General features: G+C 50.6%; 1 protein-coding gene across 1 annotated transcript; it reads left to right on the top strand.

Annotated features, from left to right (window-relative positions):
* Positions 1–1,012: 1,012 nt before the first annotated feature.
* GUITHDRAFT_148063 (hypothetical protein) lies at positions 1,013–18,512 on the top strand (the record flags this gene model as incomplete). The annotated part of the gene is made up of 84 exons (XM_005820145.1): positions 1,013–1,837; positions 1,883–2,058; positions 2,150–2,261; positions 2,455–2,530; positions 2,578–2,693; positions 2,888–2,960; positions 2,988–3,051; positions 3,280–3,370; positions 3,425–3,469; positions 3,685–3,921; positions 3,967–4,074; positions 4,125–4,198; positions 4,248–4,288; positions 4,342–4,403; positions 4,456–4,532; positions 4,581–4,636; positions 4,789–5,167; positions 5,217–5,375; positions 5,404–5,464; positions 5,541–5,610; positions 5,658–5,719; positions 5,781–5,842; positions 5,907–5,956; positions 6,002–6,240; positions 6,293–6,424; positions 6,478–6,800; positions 6,977–7,141; positions 7,571–7,625; positions 7,668–7,726; positions 7,993–8,029; positions 8,399–8,463; positions 8,514–8,606; positions 8,662–8,696; positions 8,757–8,821; positions 8,875–8,923; positions 8,979–9,142; positions 9,327–9,411; positions 9,795–9,840; positions 10,280–10,350; positions 10,403–10,618; positions 10,919–11,067; positions 11,119–11,168; positions 11,222–11,282; positions 11,331–11,521; positions 11,567–11,757; positions 11,803–11,847; positions 11,891–11,960; positions 12,145–12,267; positions 12,363–12,405; positions 12,440–12,459; positions 12,510–12,583; positions 12,771–12,839; positions 12,932–13,016; positions 13,199–13,263; positions 13,310–13,418; positions 13,464–13,506; positions 13,785–13,847; positions 13,968–14,060; positions 14,152–14,214; positions 14,275–14,375; positions 14,422–14,466; positions 14,517–14,541; positions 14,706–14,826; positions 14,874–14,911; positions 15,367–15,435; positions 15,486–15,650; positions 15,854–15,921; positions 15,968–15,980; positions 16,001–16,091; positions 16,117–16,216; positions 16,262–16,342; positions 16,398–16,614; positions 16,677–16,794; positions 16,841–16,908; positions 16,960–17,044; positions 17,091–17,313; positions 17,374–17,419; positions 17,467–17,521; positions 17,568–17,642; positions 17,780–17,913; positions 17,956–18,030; positions 18,073–18,203; positions 18,273–18,342; positions 18,387–18,512. The coding sequence occupies 84 exons, from the start codon at positions 1,013–1,015 to the stop codon at positions 18,510–18,512; spliced, it is 8,922 nt and encodes a 2,973-aa protein (XP_005820202.1).
* Positions 18,513–19,384: the final 872 nt, after the last annotated feature.

The following is a 19,384-nucleotide window of genomic DNA, read 5'->3' as shown; positions in this document are numbered from 1 at the left end:
TCTTCATCCTGCACTGAGATCAGAGAGCATAATGATGAAATCAAAATCAAGATCGTGATCGCATGGTTTCAACAAGAAACAATCACTTGATGAGTCAACATGTCTCACGAAGATGTCTTCATCGTATATCATGATAGCAACGCAGTTTATCTTCGTGATATCAACACCAGAAGTCTTCATCGTACATCATCATGTCAACGCACTCAAACTTCATTGGATCGTCCTACCGGCAGCATTTTAGCATACTCGGCATCGATTGACCGCTAATCACCCTCACCCCTGAAACACTCCTACCACCCACCCCCCTCATTCATCATATTTTATTTTCACTCTATTTGGAAATATACTAGTTGACTATAAATATTAAGTACTTGACTAATATATCTGGTAATGACCCGCCTATCCATCCGAAAAGCCGCAGGACCCACCACAACCTCACATGATTCAAAGTGGTTGACTACCCCTACTAAATACTAGTGAAAATGGGGTACCTTGAGATAAAGGGAAGGTGGGTACATGACTGAGGAGGACTCGATAGAAAGAATGGGGTAGTAATCTTCTAGGGGTACTTGTGTATGCATAAAGGACCCGGTAGTTTTAAACAACTTTGGGGGTGCATGGAGATTCTGACACGAGTTTTAGTGGTGGGGTACAAAGAGTCTGTGTGGGGACGAGGGTGACTTGTCAAAATGCGATGAAGCATCGAGTGGTAGTGAAGGAGCTCGTAGGAAAGGGAAGGACAAGCCAGGAATGAGCAGCACAGGAATGATGGTACAGGAACGAGCTGAACAGAACCGAGTAGTACAGGACAATAGTGGAAGGAGAGAACTCGGGTAGCTTTAGACTGTTGGGTGAGATATGGAGGTGCTTCGAGTAGGAATACGATGGGTTCAATGTCAGAAGATAGGTTTGCAGAAAACAAAGCCAATTACTGAAACATGCTCAATCAGATGAAGGAGCTGTCAACAAAACCGACTGGAGATTGACGGGAAAAGAGAAGCTCACAATCATCATGGCTCTGAACTCAGACACGATGATTTGTACTGAGGTTCTGCTCTTCTTTTTTCTCATAGTCGCTGCTGTCAGCGATGGCCAAGCAACATGTCCGACAGGCAGTCAAGCATGTAACAGTACAACATGCTCGAATCAGCTCGACGTATGCTCATGGTCAAACTCCTCTGACGGCATCCCGTGCAAACTTGCAACCACAGCATCGATCACTTTCCCCTCCACTGCCTCCCAGCTCCCCTGCCTCTCCGCTGGAAACCTCTCCTTCCTCTGCCAGATGCAGACTCCAGCTCAGGTCGGCGACTACCTCACCTGGGACAACCCGCTCCTCTTCGCCGTCCCGCCATGGCTGGACATGAGCCAGAGCACGAGCATGCTCTACTTCACCGCGCGGGAGGGGGCGGCAGGGTCGTCGGGAGTGACGCTGCAGAGCAATCAGGGAGAGGAGCCAAGGAGGATGGAGATCAAGGTAGAGGAGGGAGGGAAGAGGCCGGGGTTTGTGATGGCGTACCGTGCGGCTTGCATCGACCCGTCAGCTCCCTGCTCCTGTCCTCCTCTTGGATCGGCTGAAAGCCTGTCTAGCGTCTACCAGGTCTCGTGCTCGGCTCCGTGTACGTTTGGGAACGTGGGCGAGTTCGAGGGGGCACGGGGGACGTACAAGAGAAGCGGGGGGGAGTACGGGGGAGTAGCGTACTGGGAGCAGGAGGGAGGGAAGATGAAGGTGTTCTTTGAGGAGCAGGAGCAACGCTGGTTTCTTGCTCCCTCGTTTGATGTTACTTCTGCCTTGTTCCGCTCTTCGACATCTCCAGTCCTGACCTTCAAGATTGAGGTGACAATCTTCCTCTTGTTCTCAAGGTTGTAATCGTGTGCAAAGAGCTTTGAATGGGAAGAAATCTCGGCGAGCGGATGGCGCAAATCATTCCTCAAGGTGTTCTTGGAGTATGATATTTTTCCATCCTGCTCTCAGTTCATGGGCCCGTCGAACTTGACAAACGGAGATTGTTCGGAGAAGGCAGAGAGCGTTCTGATAAAGGAGCAGTTGATCGGAAGGTAACGATTGAGATGATGCTGTGGAGTTCTTTTCCCCGTTGTATTGTGTCGGGTTGTGTTTTCTTTCCTTGTATGATATGTTTGTCAACAGTGCGACAGTCTATCTGTCAAACGGCAAGACGGTAGTGGATCGTTTTCTTTCAGCAGTCAGTCCACTGAAGAACCACCTTCAAGCTGGAACTACCTTCCTGATTCCTGAGAATGTAACCTCTTCCTCTTCCTCTTCCTCTCCCTCTACCTCTACCTCTACCTCTACCTCTCTCTCTCCCTCTCCCTCTCCCTCTTCTTCTGTTTCCTCCTTTTCGCCACTCACTCCCTTCCTTCCCCTCTTGTTCTTTCGTCGCTGCTGCTGCTGCTGCTCTCTCTCCTCTTCTCGCTCTTGTGACTTTCACGAAGGACGCTACAACGTTTCGCCTCGAGAATGTAACTGAGGATAGAGCGCTGATTGACAACCGGCTGACATTCACCAGTGGTAGCACGTCAGACATTTCTCACCTCGTCTCTGATTTCTCACCTCAGCGTTTGAGACGTTCAAAGATCGCAAGTTCTGGTTCGCTGCCGAGTTCTCGTCAGACTCGATCGTCAGTTATACGCACGATCCCACGACTTTCATCGATCGTTTCCGACATGATGAGGTGCTGGAGGGAGAAAGAGAAAGGACGATGAAGGGGAGGAAGAGTGGGAGAGATTGAAGAAAGACTAAAGGGAGAGGGTAACGCTGTCATTGGTAGGGCATGAGGAAGGGGGAAGAGCGAGGGAGTTGGAGGATAGAAAGAGAGAAAGATATGATTGTAAGATGTGATGAAACAACTATGATGTATCTTTGCAGCAAAGGATTCGGCTGGTATCTTACTGGTTGACCGGAGCATCAAGTTGTATCCAGGAAGACGTTCAGGCGACAGGTCGGGAAGTCTTTGTAATGTCTTCAGTTTGCGACGCTCTCCCCGTCTTGCAAGGAAATGCTTCCAACACAACTTTCATCGCCCTTACTGGGTGAGTTGGAAACTTTGTGTTTCCCCAACTTGTTATTTTGTTCATGATAGAAAGTTGTCAATAATTTTGGTGTTGTTGTTTTGTTCTCCTCATCATTCTCTCATCCCTGAGTTCGATTCTTCTTCATTTGCCATCAACAATCTTGGCATTCTCCTCACACTGTCGTATACTCCCTTTCTCATCGCCTTTTCTCAACTTCTTTCTCTCTGTTGAAATATTGTTTCACAGCTGTGAGAAGATGTCGTTGTACATCGACTTTCTTAACGATCGATATGCCCTGCTCCTTGATCGCCCGTCAACTTCGCAATGTGTTGACCAGGTAATCTCAATCCTCTCTTGAATTGTACGTTTGTTGTTTTACATTCTTTTCAAGTCCTCTGCTGCTGCTTGCAGAAAACTTCGAACTTCACCACCAGAGGTCAGTACAATTTCTTCTTCACCCCACCTCATCATCGTCTCTTTCTCCCCATCACTGCTTTACTCACCCTCTTGCTTCAATCCTCTGCCTCCGTCCCTCTCTCCCTCACCATCTCTAGCGATTTCTACTCTTCCTAACTCTCCCTGAAAATTCCACCTCCTCTTTGACTCAATCTTTTGACTACTTTTCATCTTCTGCTGATTATGCTCAAACAGCTTCTCTGGAACGAGACAGCAGCATGGTGGGACTTTTCACTTCTCTCCCTCCTGCCGCCGAAATTCAACAACTCTTGGGAGCCGAACGTGTTTGCTGATCAGCGAGATTGGAGTGGAAGCAATCAGTTTCAGCGGAGGAAGACTTTCGATCTGTTTGCTATCGATCCATCCTCTTCATCTTTCATCTCGGAATCTGCAAACTTGTTGAACGCGATGATGTCTTTCGGAGAGTTGCAGGTGCGTGTTTGCTGATTCATGCGAGTTTCATGACAAGAGAACAAGGTTGCCATGTTTGACGATGCAAAACATTTCGGGTTTGCAACCAAAGGAGATGTTGCGAGCCTTGCGCAGCAAGGTTTTCTCCCACGATCAAACCTCTCTATCGAGACTGTGAGTTGCAACAACAACGTGCTGCTGGTGTAATTCTCATGAGCTTGCAGTGGATCACAATCAACACACGCCAAGTTTCATATGCTGGAATTGTCAGCTGTCAGTCGCAGGGACCGCCAGCAAGGTAAAAGGATGAAAATGAATGTCTTTTTTTGTTGACAACTTCGTCTTAGCGGTTGGACGTTGTCATACGCAGTGGAAGCAGACAAGACTGGTGCTCTGTTGACTTGTATTTGCCTTCAACACTGACAACTGGTAAATGAGTAGGAAATCCTCAAATCTCATTCTTCTTTGATATTGCAATCCAAACTCGATCGACTCCTATTAAGGTCTTGTTGCTTTTGTGTGCAGTTGTGCATAAACTAACAAGAATGTTCTCAGCTGATCTTTGACTGTCCAACTTCTCTCTGCAAACTAGAGGAATGGATTCATGTAGTAGCGACATTCAACGGCACGAGGTGGAAAGGAGATGGTATCATCTGATTTCTCTGACTCGTTTGCTGCAGTTTGAAAATGTATGTTAATGGCAAGGAGCGGGTTGAGAGAGATTGCAGATCGCAAGGTGAACATTCTCTTCCTTGTGAATTCTTATTCTACATCATCATCATCAACAACAACAACAACTCAACCCACATCCACATCTTCATGTACATCTCAACATGCATCCACATCTGCATCTTCTCGTCTTCTCCTCACTGATCCAACTCATCGCAGGCTGCGACAAGCTGGTGCCTCTCCTCTATCCTCCCCCTGCTGCTCCTGCAGTTCCCTTCCTCGTCGGCAGCTTCTTCGACTCTTCTTCTAGAAGATTCTTCAGCCACGTCGGGAGCATGAGAATGCTGCGAGTTTTCTCCTCTCCCCTCTCGGCTCAGCAGATCTCCTCCTCCTTCCTTGAGCTCGCTGGAGCATCTTCCGTCAATCTCACTGCGCATCCTGTCTCTTCCTCTTCCTACTGGACAAGGCTGGACACCAACTCCTCCTCCTCCTCCTCCTCCTCCTCCTCCTCCTCCTCCTCCTCTTCCTCCAACGTCTTGTCAGGATCTGTGGAGGGAGGAGCAGAGATTGTGGTTCTTGGACAATTTCAGTTCACCCAGTGAGTTTTCAATGACGGTGATCGGCTGAGGGTGACATACTTGTATCAGAACAACATCATTGAGATGTCGCTTCTCGTTCGTCTTCTCTCGAACAGAGAAGGTTATCTCGTACAGTGAGGTCTCTCATTTCTCTTCGAACAAGCTTGTCTGCGTGTCTCCGATGTGGCACCATGGCTACAAGAGCGTCTTCCTATCAGTTGAGCTCAGGTTTGTCGGGTTGATGAAATAGTTGAAGAGGTTCAAGTAACGTGAACGATAGAGATGCTCTAACTTCTCCATGGAAACCACTCTGGCAGGTAACAAGAAAGAGAATGTCGTTCCAGCAGCTTTTTCTTATGATCATTGTTTGCCCAGCGATCTTGCTTCTGGAAGGATTGCGGGTTTGATCTCATGAGTTATCTTGTGAATCCCAATGCTATGAGTGTAGAAGAGTATCAGTCCGGTCTGATGCGTCTGATTGTGACAGTTCAAAGATTGACGCTCTCTCAGGAATCCCCGCAAAGTTTGTGTTCAAGACGCAGTCTTACATCATGAGCAAAGTTGATGAGCGGGTAAGAAGATTGAACTTTCAAATTCTACGACTACATGCTTATGATAATGATATTGCTGTAGAACTTCAAACGAACTCCTCTCCCTCTTGACCTTCCATACATCTCAGCGTTAGAAATTGCCAGGTGACTTACATCAGCACAATCACCAAGAACTATCCCAACTTCTCTTTTCTTACTTTGATTGCAGGCCGGCGTTCTCGTATCTGTTTGTTGCTGTCGCAGACAACCGTCTTGATGGTAAGCATTACTTTGACAAGCTTGAGGTCCTGACATGCCTGCAAGGTTTGGTCGACACAAGATCGCTAGTCTACCGCATCTCTCATGGTTCAGAGGACGTGACCATACAAGTTGTTCAGAAAGTCTCGTCTTCAAACGCTCGACAGTGGTCATCATGTACAATCATGGAAGGGAATGCTACATCACAGATTGTTGCTCTTGCGATGGTCAATGGATCAGTGAAGTTTTTCCTGATGAATGAGACACAACCTGATGTGTTGGAGTTGGTTGAGCTACATGAGATGGTACTTACATGTCCTTCTCATCTTATACACTGACATCTCAATACTTGCCAAGGTCTTTGAACAAAAAGCAATCTCAGGGATACAGGGATTTGAGATACAAGGAAAGTGCATGTTTGCAGTCTCTGTCTTGTACAGTTTCTCAAGCCTGTCAACCGAAGTGGAGTCAACATTGTTCGAGATGAAGGTTGTTCGATCTGCTCTCAAAGACGACAGCACAAGGATTGACATGTGGTGTAGATGTTAAGGGAAAACCAAGGCATATCACTTACATCACTACAAACGTTCTCAACGTCTTCGAGCAATGGAGTAGCTCATTTCATCCTTCATGACATGATCGATCGTCATTTCTTGACATTCTTCGAAGAGACTAGAGGCCTGACTCTCTATCAATGGGATGAAAGCTTGCAGACTTTCACTGTCTTCCAACAGCTGGGTGGCGTTTCTGTCTCAGACGTTCAGCTTGTCGACATGCTCTCGGTTCCTTTCCTTGCCGTCGCCATGCAGTCCAACTGCTCGACAAGCTTGTTTAGTATCAGCGGAAAATGCTCGAAACTTTACAGGTGAAGGAGGGGAAGAGAGAAGGAGAAGAGAGAGGGGGAGAGAAGGAGGAGAGGAGAGGAGGAGGAGGAGGAGAAACAAAAGAGAGAAGAGAGGGAGGGGCGAGAATGATTCAATCAAGCTTCAAGTTCTCAAGTCTGATGGACCTCTGATTGTCTTTGACGTCTTTTCTTGTCAGATGGAATGGATTTCAGTTCCAAGACCTTGCAAATGAGAAGGACTCGCTCAAACAAACATCTGGAGGACAAGAGCTGTCCGCAGCCTCTAAGATTGTATCAGTCACAAGACAACATAATCAACAACTTGTCGCATCCTTCGACTTTCAGACTTCAAGATCTCCGAGGTGAGACGAACAAACAGATCTCTAGATTCTCACTTCGAACGGTTTCAACTTGTAGAGTTTTGTCTTGTTGCGTGTCTGTGTGCTTGTATGTGTTGGTTCCATCTTGTTCCTACTTCGTCACTTGCTCGCTCGGCTGTTGTTCTTGTTGTCTTGAGCCTCCTCGCTGTATTTCTTGACTGATTCGTCTTGTTTCAGTTCCTCGTCCCAAGAAGAAGGATCCCGGTCACCACCACCACCGCCACCACACCTCCTCCTCTCTCTCGCTCTCTCTCTCGCTCTCTCTCTCGCTCTCTCTCCCTCCCTCCCTCCCTCCCTCTCCCTCTCTTTCCCTTCCTTTTTCCCTCACTGTCTTTGTTGCCCCTCGTCCCTCTCCTCCTCTTCCTCCTCCTCGCTTCTTCGCCTATTTCCTGACATGTTGTTCACCTGCAGCACAAACGTCTCTCAGTGGAGTGAAATTCGACTTCTGCTCCCGCAGCTCCAGCGGGTCTCCTGTCTTGCCGCTCCTTCTGCTCTGGTTTTACAGCAGGGCAACGAAACGATTCCTACCAGAATTGTCGTCCTTTCCTATCACTATAGCACTCTAACGTGAGATGTAGAAGGAGGAGAAAGTGGTTGATGGCGATCTTTGCGATTTTGTGATGATGATAATGATGACGTGGATAATGATAATGATAACAATTACGATGATGGAGATGACGATGATGATGGAGATGACGATGATGATGGAGATGATGATGATGGAGATGATGATGATGATGATGATGATGATGATGATGATGATGATGGTATGGATGGAGGACAACGAGAAGGAGGATTATCATCATTGGCAATTCTCTCATTCATGATTGCAGTGTTTTTGACGTTTGCAATGACACTGGAGTCATCAAGGTAATCGAGTTTGCTGCAAATCTTAATCTTCTCCCCTCTCCTCCTCTTCTCAGATTCATCTGTTTTCCTCTCCTCTCCTCCTCTTCTTTCCCCTCCTCTCCCCTCCCTTTCTCATAGCTATTCCTTACTCAAGTTTCCAGCCTTCCCCAGACAGTCAGTGCATCCCTGCCTTCGGATCAGGAGGAGGAGGAGCAGGGGGGGAACGAGGCGCGGAGCAGATGTCGATAAGTGGAGAGGGAGAGGGATGCAGAGGAAGCAGCAGCACAATGAGATGTTTGTATGTGCTGGATAGCAGAAGGTCAGCAAGGTCGTCAGACTCGGTTGCTCGTTGCCGGTTGTTCTTCGCTTGCTTACATTTGTGTTTGAAAGAGTCACACGTTTGGAGCCGTTCACATGTTGTCTTTGAACATCATCAATGGTTCGGTTGAGTACATGTGAGAGTGGAAATGGGACATGTGAAGTTACAAGTGAGTTGCGGTGTCAGGGGAATTTTCTACCCGTCGATCATAGCGGGAGCAAGCAAGATGATGATGACGGCAGACTCGAAGATTATGTTGCTGTTCTCCTTGCTGTCAAAGTGAGAACTTGATATCTTCATCATTCTCCTTCTCTGGTCTGACTCCTGTGATCAGCTCCATTGCAGTTCTCCGAAGGGATTCACTGACAGGTCAGAAGTGTTGTCCGCGAATGTGCTATCATAAACATGTTGTTCTTTCTTCCCTCACAGGAAACTTCACTGAGCTCGGATCAATACAACAAGAAGAGAAAGTATTGTGGGAGTATGACAACAAGGTAAAACTTTCTGCACAGTTGTCATCATGATTTTCTTATGACCTCTCTTGCAGATTTCTTCTCGTGGCCTCAATGCATTGCAGTCATCAGACATTGTTACAGGTGAGAACAGCTCACTTCTCTCCTACTTCTCTCCCTCGCACTGAGCTTGTGCTAGGAGCTCTCGATTTCACTTTCAGCCTCCTCTCTCCCTCCCGCATCTTCGGCGGAAACCTGGCAGCTTCCTACTCGTCCGAGCTCCTCCTCCTCGGCCTCGACCGCCTCCTCCTCGTCGCTGGTGGAGAGGCTGGAGTGTCAGTATTGCGATGGAATGCAGAGCAGGTGAGGGGGAGAAGGAGAGCCGAGCACAGGGGAGAGGAGGGGAGGAGAGAGGAGGGGAGAAGAGAGGAGAGGAGAGGAGGGGAGAGGAGGGGAGAGGAGGGGAGAGGAGGGGAGAGGAGGGGAGGGGAGGGGAGGGGAGAGGAGGAGAGAGGAGGATCAAAGGTAATGAAACGAAAAACAACAGGAGAGGTTTGTGTTCTTTCAATATCTCAACAAGAACGGGGTGAAAGACGCAAATGCTGTCTACATGAGCGTCGCAAAGACCAACGGTGAGCAAGGGAACAAGATAAGAGTAATGGGTGACAAGCAATGACAGGAGAGACGATTGTTGTTGTTTCAAACTGGTTGAGCAACCAAAACATGTCGGCAGTCAATGTCTACACATGGAACGTCAGCACGAGTCGCTTTCATCACCATCAAAGCCTGGGCGGTCCCTCCTCCTTCTCCCGCTCTTCCTCTTCCTTCCTGCTCGGCCCTCGACTCCTCCTCGCCGTCGCTTTCACAAGCAATTCTCAGCTGATTCCCAGCAGCGTTGTCTACAGCTGGGAGCAAGGAGTGGGTTTCGTTGTCCTCCAGCCTCTCTCTTCTCTCCGCGCGCTCTCCGTAGCTCATCTGCAGGTCAACGAGTCTCGACATTTCCTTGTGCTGGCAGGAGACGGAGGAAGCAACGCTGAGTGCTCGGACATCGACTGCTCGAGGTGACTCGTTGCTGCTGAAACTTTTCTGAGCTTATATCTCCTCTCCTCTCCTCTCCTCTCCTCTCCTCTCCTCTCCTCTCCTCTCCTCTCCTCTCCTCTCCTTCCCTCTCCTCTCCTCTCCTCTCCTTCCCTCTCCTCTCCACACCGCTCCTCCCCTCTCCTCTCCGCTCTTCGTTTTCTCCTTCTTCTTCTCTCGCCTCCCATTGTCAGTTTCAAATATCCCGCTTGGAGTACACATGTTGAGATCTGGGAATGGAATTCTCAACAAGAACGTTTCAGGTGATTTCTTCAAGTTTATCAGAGTGAGTAATTTTGAGTCAGGGAGTTTCAAAACATCTCGTTACCCGGCGTGATCAACATCAACACGTTCTCCCTCCCGTGCAGACAGATGTACCAGTGACAAACAGAGCGAGAGCACATGACTGAAGTCTGCAAACAGGTCCAACCATACAAATTCTTGTCAAGAAAGTTTCGTTGTCTTGTCAAGGATCAGTCAGCCGATGACAGCAGGTCAAAAATCTTCAAACTTGCTGTCCTTCTCTTACCTCTCCCTCCCCCGCAGTCTCCGACATCTTCTCCCTCCTCTCCGCCTCTGACGCACAGCCCGCTGTCTTCGTGCTGCTGGACCATGCTGGATCAGAATCGTTCGTGGAGCTGAGCGATGCGGTACGAGACGCAGGAAGCGCTCCTGCCCTCCCCGTGCTGGCATGCTCGGATAGCGATCGGTACCAGGAAGACCCCAGGCTGATCTGGGGAGGATGTACCAGCTATCTACCGGGTACGCGGGGGAGAAAGGGAAGGGGGAGGAGGAGGAGGAAGCGAGGAGGAGAAGGAGGAGGCGGAGGAGGAGTAGAGCACAGAGAAATGAGGTTGAAATAGAAGATGAAGGGAGGAGGGAGGGAGGGAGGGAGGGATAGGACAGAGAATAAATAGGGGCGCGAAAAAGTAGCGCAAATTTTGAGGAAAGCAATGGAGGAAGAAGCAGCAGATGGAGCAGAGTGGGCGGAGGAGGCGGGGTGGGTGAGGAGGAGCAGGAGCAGGAGGAGGAGGGGAAATAGGTTGGTGAACAATGAAGCAGGAGGATCGAATGAAGGCTTCTGCAGCACAGACGCTGTTTGCTCCATCTGCTCGCTCTCATGCTCAGTTGAATGCTCCGTGAACGCTGCCTGCGAGTTCATACGCAGCATGTCAACTGAAGAAGTTCAGGCGTATTTGGCAAGATACCTGGTTGATGACGATGATGATGGCGGGAATGAATCAACTGATACATTACTGCAGGAAAGTCTCAAGTTCTCATGGCCGTCACATGACAACGTCAATGGGTTGAGGTCTCATAGCTACTTGTCTTGTTAGTGCGATGACGATGATATGACTGCAACAGAGGATGTTCTGATGTATTTCACTTCGAAGACGAAGGAGAACACTTCTTCGCCGTCGCTCAAGTCATCCCACTCGTGTTACTGCTCCTCCTCTGACTCCTCGATCCTCAGGGAATCAGAGATTTGACGTCGAGTTCGCAACAAGTGTTTGACAAACAGGTAGATCATTCAGACAGTAGCAGGAGCAGTGAGGAGGACGAGGACAAGGACGAGGACGAGGACGAGGACGAGGACGAGGACGAGGACGAGGACGAGGACGAGGACGAGGACGAGGACGAGGACGAGGACGAGGAGGATAGAGGGTGGAGGAGCTGAGAAGGTACAGGTGATGCAACCGCATTCTGCAGTCTTGCAGTGGAGCGGCAGGAGCACCTCAGAGGCTTCGGGTATCAAACTTGCGCATATTCTCCTCCTTATTCTCCTTGTCAAGCCAACGGAACTTTCATCGACGAGATCTCAGCTGTTCCTCCCAACCGCAGTAGAGTCCCCGGGCTGTTTCAACTTCCTACGAGAACTTTTGCTCTTCGCTTCCCAACAGGTGACGGATGAGAACGGGGAAACGGTCAAAGTGACGCGACAGCAGGAGTGACGTCAAAGTGGAATTTCGTGTCGCTGCCAGACCGACGAGGTGAGACGGGGAGAAGGCTGAGGTGACGATGACATGCGATCAGGCGAGATGCAGAAGTTGCTTCTTGCAAACAGCATCACTGAAGGGTTGATCGCATTCCCGTGGAACTTCAGGTGTTTGCCAGCGCAACCGGATTTCATGTTGAGATGAGCATGTTGAGATGTCATGATGAGATGAGCATGTTGAGATGAGCATGTTGAGATGTCATGTTGAGATGTCATGTTGAGATGTCATGTTGAGATGTCATGTTGAGATGTCGTGTTGAGATGTCGTGTTGAAATGTCATGTGCGATGCAGGAGGACGAAGGGAGTTGAAGACGTCACAAGCATGTGGCTTAACTCAAGCTCATCGCACTTTCACGCTCTGGACATGTCACAAGGAACTATCAAGACATTCGACGTGATTGACGACGATCTCAGGTTTCTTCACTTCCTTCATTTCAACTTTTGCTGATCATCTATCATCACATTATTGTTGCTCATTCCTCTTCACGAATCTGACATCCTCGTTTCAGCGTGTCAGGTTTGAACCCAGTCAACGTGTGTGGGCGTGTGACGGTTGTGTTGTCAAGCTCTTGGCATCTTTGACCAGGCGGGTCGTCTCTACTCCAGGTGAATTTCTTTCACTGTCTGTCTCGTTCCAGTTTGACAAGCTGCGACAGAGTCATCCAGAAGAATTTAAGCACTTTCTGCCATGGAATCCTCGACGGAGCCAAGTTTGTGCAAGCAAGGGGAGGTACAACAGAGTTGTCGTGACAGCAGCAGTCATGAAGTCGCTGCAGACAAACTCCTTGTGTTCCGCGGTCTTCCCCGGTCACGTCTGATGTGTACGTATCCATCTCTCGCACAAGATTGGTTTGACTGGCAAGAGAGGGACTACGGTCGAGCTTCTTTTCTTCTGTTGCTCGCCTCATGCTGCACAGGATCGTCGTGCTTCTTCCCCAACTTGACTGTCTTCGGAGCCTATGACAACATGTCGCCTCTTGCCCCCGGTTCTCCTCTCCTCTTTCTTCATTGCATCTTCTGCTGCGCTCTGCTCTCCTCCTCCTCCTCCTTCTCTCCTCCTCCTCCTGACTTCTGCTAGGAGGTGAAGTGGCGATGCGGGTGGATGATCAGGGGAGTTTGACGGTGACGCCGACGGTGGAGATGATGGGATCGAGATTATACAGGTAGCGACAAAACTAGGAGAAGGAAATCTAGTACGATGAGCACGAGCACGAGCACGAGACCGAGCACGAGACCGAGCACGAGCACGAGCACGAGCACGAGCACAAGGGAGAGGGAGGATAGTGAGAGGGGGGGGGGGGGGGGGGGGTAGTGGGGGGGAGGGAAGATGTTGATGATTGAGCAGGATCGTGATGAATCTGTTGAGGAGCACGCTTGAGGGGCCGATGGGCTGCAACTTGACAAGCTTGGGTGAGTCTTCAGCTTGTCGAAATGATTTCATATGACTAGACGACAGAATTCTCTCGAGTGTTTGCGTTGACAACCTCGTTCATCAACAACCCGCCCAGCTTCGACCTTGAACCAGAGATAGTGATTGTCTCAGACCCGAAAGATCAGAACATAACGTGAGGTCAAAGCTTGAGATGTCGACTTTGACTTGTCTTTGTTAGGTTTGCCTGGAATGTGAGCTCTGGAGATGAAAATCTCGCACAGGTAAGAACATGATGCTTCTGCTCGGATCCATCTAACCCCAGTCTCCCTCCCCTCCCTCTCTTCCTTCCTCCCTCCATCCCTCCCTCTCACTATCAGACGCTTCGATTTCATGTGTCGTTCTCTACCCTATCCTTCTTCTCGTCGCCTCCGCACTTGTGGATTCAGAACGGGTGATGATGGCAGACCGGGTCAACTTTTCTTACCGAGCAAGCAGGATGGGAATGATGGCGCTACATCTCAACAACTCCAAGTACGAGACGATAGACGTTGATGTGCAGCTCATCGACGGCGGGGGAGTTTTCCGGCTCAATGGCAACGTGTACGGACAAGACAGGCGAGTGGTTGAGAGTAGAGGAGGAGGAGGGTGACGTTTGAGTCAGAACTGCTGTCAAGCACATGAAGATCTTCTTGAAGGTGGCGAGCTCATCAGTTGACTCTTCGTGTTTGACAAGCCGTTGCAGACTTTGACGTCTGGAGTCTTCGCGCGGATTTCCTGCCCTTCCATCATCGTGCTTGAGGGCAATGGAACCATCTCGAAGAGCTGCGGGGTGCAGGTGAGAGAAGATTGAGGGAGTAGCTGGGAAATCAAGCAAGAGCGAACGAGGATGAGGAAGGGAGGAGGTTTCTCAGCTCACAACATGGCAGGTGGAGGTTGACGGGAATTTCATTCAGACGGGTTTCAAGTTTTCATTGGAGAGTGCGAAACAAGTGAAATATTTGAGTCCCTGACAGCTACTGACGATCCCCTCCCTTCCCTCCCCCTTTCAGGTCCCTGACTTCGGCCTCCTCCCGAGCCAAATCTTTCAAGACCTCCCCACCTTGTCAACCAACGGCACCCTCACCTTCCGAGCTGCCAACTGGGTTCACGGGTGAGGTTTTCTCAGCTTGTCAATCTGCTTCCTGACATTCATCGAGGGTGTTTGAGCTGGCGTTCTCGATCTCAGTGACAGTCAACGGGAGGTAAGCCGAGTCTCCTGTAGTGTTTTATAAGTTCTGAATGCCGTTATCAGCGCCATCGCCTCCAGCGTGTCAGACGTAATCTCCTCCTCTTCCTCCTCCTCTTCTCCTCCTCCTCTTCCTCCTCCTTTTTCTCCTCCTTTTTCTCCTCCTCTTCCTCTTCTCCTGCTTTTTCTCCTCTTCATTCTCCTCCATCTACCTGACTTGAGCTTCTTCGCATCGACGTTGAACTTGGAGCGCAGCGAGTCGTGCTTGACCTTCTCTCCGTCAACAACCCGCCTGACTTCGCCCTGGCCTCTCACGTCCTTGACGTCAAGGAAAGCAACCAAGATCGCCAGCTCACCTTCACCAACTTCATCACCAGTGAACCACCTGAGGCGGACGGGCGGGATCTTCTGACTTGCTGCCAGATGTCACGGCGGGAGCGCCAGACGAAGGCATTCTGCAAGTAATAGACTGACAGCTACTGCCAACAAACCATATCTCACTTGCTCTGCTTCTATCTTCTATCTCACTTGCTCTGCTTCTGTCTTGTATCTCACTTGCTCTGCTTCGATCTTCTATCTCAATTGCTCTGCTTCGATCTTCTATCTAACTTGCTCTGCTTCTGTCTTCTATCTCACTTGCTCTGCTTCTGTCTTGTATCTCACTTGCTCTGCTTCGATCTTCTATCTAACTTGCTCTGCTTCTGTCTTGTATCTCACTTGCTCTGCTTCTGTCTTGTATCTCACTTGCTCTGCGTCGATCTTCTATCTAACTTGCTCTGCTTCTGTCTTGTATCTCACTTGCTCTGCTTCTGTCTTGTATCTAACTTGCTCTGCTTCTATCTTGTATCTCACTTGCTCTGCTTCTGTCTTGTATCTCACTTGCTCTGCTTCGATCTTGTATCTCACGTTTGCTCAGTTGGTTTCGTTTGTCTTGGGTTACACAACTCCAAACTCGTGCGGGTCGATGCTCGTCGCTGCTCCTTTGGTTTGTTTTCTGACGCACGTCCATGAGGCTTGAGATGATGTTCTTGTCAGATTGTCTTCGATCAGCCCCCGTGGTCTTCCAACGCGAGTTTACAGCTGCAGCTGCTGCCCAATGTTAACGGGGTCTGTAACTTGTCTATTGTCGCCCTCGACAACGGAAACTCGACGCTACTCGGATCGAACAGATCCATAGCACAAACCCTCACCTTGCGCGTGGTAGCTTCTCTCCTCCTCCTCTTGCTCCGCCACCTTTCCATTCACCTGTCGTTGGCTTTTCCTCCTCCCCTCCTCTTCCTCCACCTCTCTCCCTCTCCTCGCGCCATGTCAAAATATCCAGCACTCACTTCTCGTCCACGTTCTTCTCTCTGCTTCGTTGCTCTATCTCTTCATCCCCTCATCTTTGTACTGGTCCTCACCAGTTACTCCAGCTCAGCGTCAACAACCCCCCGACTTTTGCCTCTCCTCCGACCATCTTCGCGATAGAGAAGTGAGAGGCTCTAGAGCTGAAGGTGGTTCTGATCAGCTGGTGTCAGTGCTGGACTTCAGGTCAGACCTGATGCCATCAGGAACATTTCGAGGGGAGGAGTCGACGAGATCGGGCAGAGTATCACCTTCAGAGTGCAGTACAGCACCGATACTCCAGCATTCTTCCAGCAGGTGACCAGCTCTGAACTTTGACAAGGGGCAGCTGACGGGCAGAAGGATCCGCACATCTTTGAAAACGGGACTCTCGTCTTCTGGGTCAACGATGACAACGCCGGTGTGGTCACGTTGACCATCAGGTTGGTGACGTTCGAGAGGAGGCGTCACTGCTGACAGCCTTGCAGATGTTTTGACAACGGAGGGACTGAGTACGGAGGGAGTGGCGTCAGCACTGAGCATGTCGTGATGCTCCGTGTGCTAGCAAGGTCTTTCTGTGCCTGCTCCTTCTCTCTTCTCCTCTTGACCTCTACGTCCTTCCAGGCCGCGAGTCTTCAGCGTCAGCCCGAGGCTGTGGGGGCCCAATGGCTTGTCAACCAATGGCAGTTTGACCATCAATGGTGTCAACTTCAGTCCAGCTGTCGTCTACGACAGCTCGCTTGCCAGCTGGAGTTGGTTCACCTTGAACGATTCGCCAGTTGTTAAAGTCTTTGTCGGGCAAACGGCTTGTCCTCGACTGCTTGTCCTCTCCGATACTCAGGTGGGCAGAAGCTGAGAGCAAGCTCTGTTTGACACGTGCTTGTCAAGCTCGTTTGCGAGCAGCTGCAGATCAACCAGACAGACTCTCCGGTCAAAGTTCAAGTTGTCGAGATTGTTGCGGGGGTAGTCAGAGAAGGCGTCATGTTAAATCAGACGGTCTACAGCATGCAGACCGTCTTCGGTGGAGACTCTCTCCATGACAACTGATGACCTGACTTGGGCTGCAGCTGGGGTCGATGACTCGGGTAACGGCTATGTCGGATTCGCTCAACCATCTTCAAGGATGCAGATGACGGTTTCTATTTGAGCGCGTTAGCCAGCATTTGACCTGTCCGTTGCTCTATAGACGGTCAACCTGGGAATCGACAGAGCAGTCAGAGCAGTAGCAAAGATCGATGACTCTGTTTTCTTTGGAGGATCGTTTCAAGAAGGTACCACCCGCTCGTTGACCTCAGGGGTTGTTGACTTCTCCTCAAGCTTCGAGTGTTCGGGCCAAGTACATCGTTGAGTGGAACGGAGAAAATTTCTTTCCTCTCGGGCATGGACTTGATGGGTCAGTACGGGGAATGCTGGCTTTACCAGCCCGCAAGCAGCTGTTGGTCTTCGGCTCCTTCACCGTTGGTATCACTCGCACTGCCTCCTCCTCTGTCTTAGTCTTGTGCTCCAGCATATCAGGAAATCAGACAGCCTTCCCGTGCTGGTGAGCCTTCGCCCTCGCCTCCTCCCGCCTCATTCTCCCCCTAGAGCACGTTGTTCGCAGCCTCGGGTGTCTCATCTGGGACAAGAGCATGAGAGAATGGCAGCCGGTCAGCAGGCGGAAGTGACGCCGGTCCGCCTGACGGTCTTCCCGCAGATCTTCGGGTCTCCTCCTCCAGCTGGACGAGTGGCGAGCGCTCTGAGCATCACAGGTGGAGGAGCGAGCAGCTGCCGACGAGACTTTGACAAGCCTGGCAGGTCAAAGCGACGGAAATGAATTCCTCACGCTCGCGGGACAATTTTTGTCCTCTAGCGGTCAGCCTGACGCTACAGGTTAAGGAGCGAGGGAGAGGAGGAAGGGAGGGAGCAAGGAGGAGGAGGAGGAGGAGGAGGAGGAGGAAGAGCAAGGGAGAGGAGGAGGAGGAGAGAATGTTGGTAGGGATGGTAGATGTGACATGGAGGTATCGCAGGAGGTCTCCTTCTTCTGGACATGCGCTCGATGCAATGGCAGCCGCTCTGTTCCGGCGGATTCTGCGGAGTTGAAGGAGGAGAAGTGCTAACGATGACGTCTGGCAACTTTGACTGCATGAACTGCAGCTTCGAGGTTATGCTCTCTTTGCCTCTCTCACTGCCAACGCTTCCGCAGCTCGTCGTCGGCGGAAACTTTGGCAACGCAGGAGGTCAGAGGGATACGAAGTTTCTGGCGTCCTGGGATGGGGAGGTGAGAATAGCTTTCGCGAGTTTGCGGTGACCTTGGCGGTAGAAGTGGAGGAGTCTGGGTCAGCTTGACGGCGAGGTGTACGCTCTTGCCAGCATGGGACGTTCTCTCTTTGTCGGCGGAGCCTTCAAGACAGCAGCAGGAAGGAGCGTCAACGGCGTCGCAAGATACGCCAGGTGACCTCCAGCCGCGTCTCGTCTCGTGCTGATGTAGAGGGAAAGTGGGATCTGGTCCCCCCTAGGCAGCGGCGTGAGCGGCACGGTGTACAGCATGGCTCGCGTGCAAGGCTGCCTGTATCTTGGCGGGAAGATCAACGTACGTCAGTCACCTTCCTCCTCTCTCCCTCACGCGCTCACCAGGCGGTCGGTTACCTCCCTCGAGGGTCGGAGGTTTGGACGGATCCGACGCAGGCGACAGATCAGCAGGGGAACCTCGTGCAGAACGTGGTGGAATGGTGGGTCAAGACAGATAGAGGAAGGAGCTGAAGGAGAGGAGGGAGGGAGGTCGGAGGTCTGATAAGGACAGAAACGAGGAAGAAAATACTTGAGGGAGGAGGTGGACGATGGGGGGCCGGGGGAGTGGCCGATACCCCTCCTCCTCTTCTATGCCTACCCCTCCTCCTCTTCTATGCCTACCCCTCCTCTCCTATGCCTATCCCTCCTCCTCTCCTATGCCTATCCCTCCTCCTCTCCTATGCCTACCCCTCCTCTCCTATGCCTACCCCTCCTCCTCTTCTATGCCTACCGATTTCTGACAACCTGGCAGGTGTGAGCAGCGCGACTACTATCGAGCCATGAGATCAGATGGCTCGCCAATCGGCACTGTAAGCAGCATTTTGATGCTGTGAAGGAACTTTCACCTTGTACGATAAACATTCAAATTTCACTGAGATAATTAGGAAAAGATTGAAAATTTTCTGATACATGTGCACGAATCCCAGCACGATGGGACAACAAACAAGAGAGTACAGGACTTGAGGCTTGAGAGGCTCGTAGTGACGGCGAACATCTCGCTCCTTCCATCACCACGACCATCTCTCCTTCCCTCGATCCAGCTCAAGCGCAATTGGCTGTGAGGACCCCAGGGCTTCCAACACCGCGGATGAGCCTGCTGACAGTGAGCAAGACGACAAGACGTGGCAGAGATCTCACGCTGCTGGGCCGGGAAAGAGGTTGCCTTCCGAAACATCCTGCGGGTTGAGAATACCTGCTGCCGTGTCAGGCATGGGAAGCCTAGAGCCAAGCACGAAGAACAAACTTTCAACAGCAATGAAAACATGCTCATGCAAGCAAAACAAGCAAGATCAGGGAAGGGTCAGATTGAGACGGGACTTACCAGGAGCGCCTACTCCCCGGAT

This window comes from Guillardia theta (assembly GCF_000315625.1).
Source record: "Guillardia theta CCMP2712 unplaced genomic scaffold GUITHscaffold_188, whole genome shotgun sequence".
Classification (NCBI taxonomy): domain Eukaryota; class Cryptophyceae; order Pyrenomonadales; family Geminigeraceae; genus Guillardia; species Guillardia theta.
Note: the sequence above shows the minus strand (reverse complement) of the source record. Positions and strands in the feature narration are given on the sequence as shown.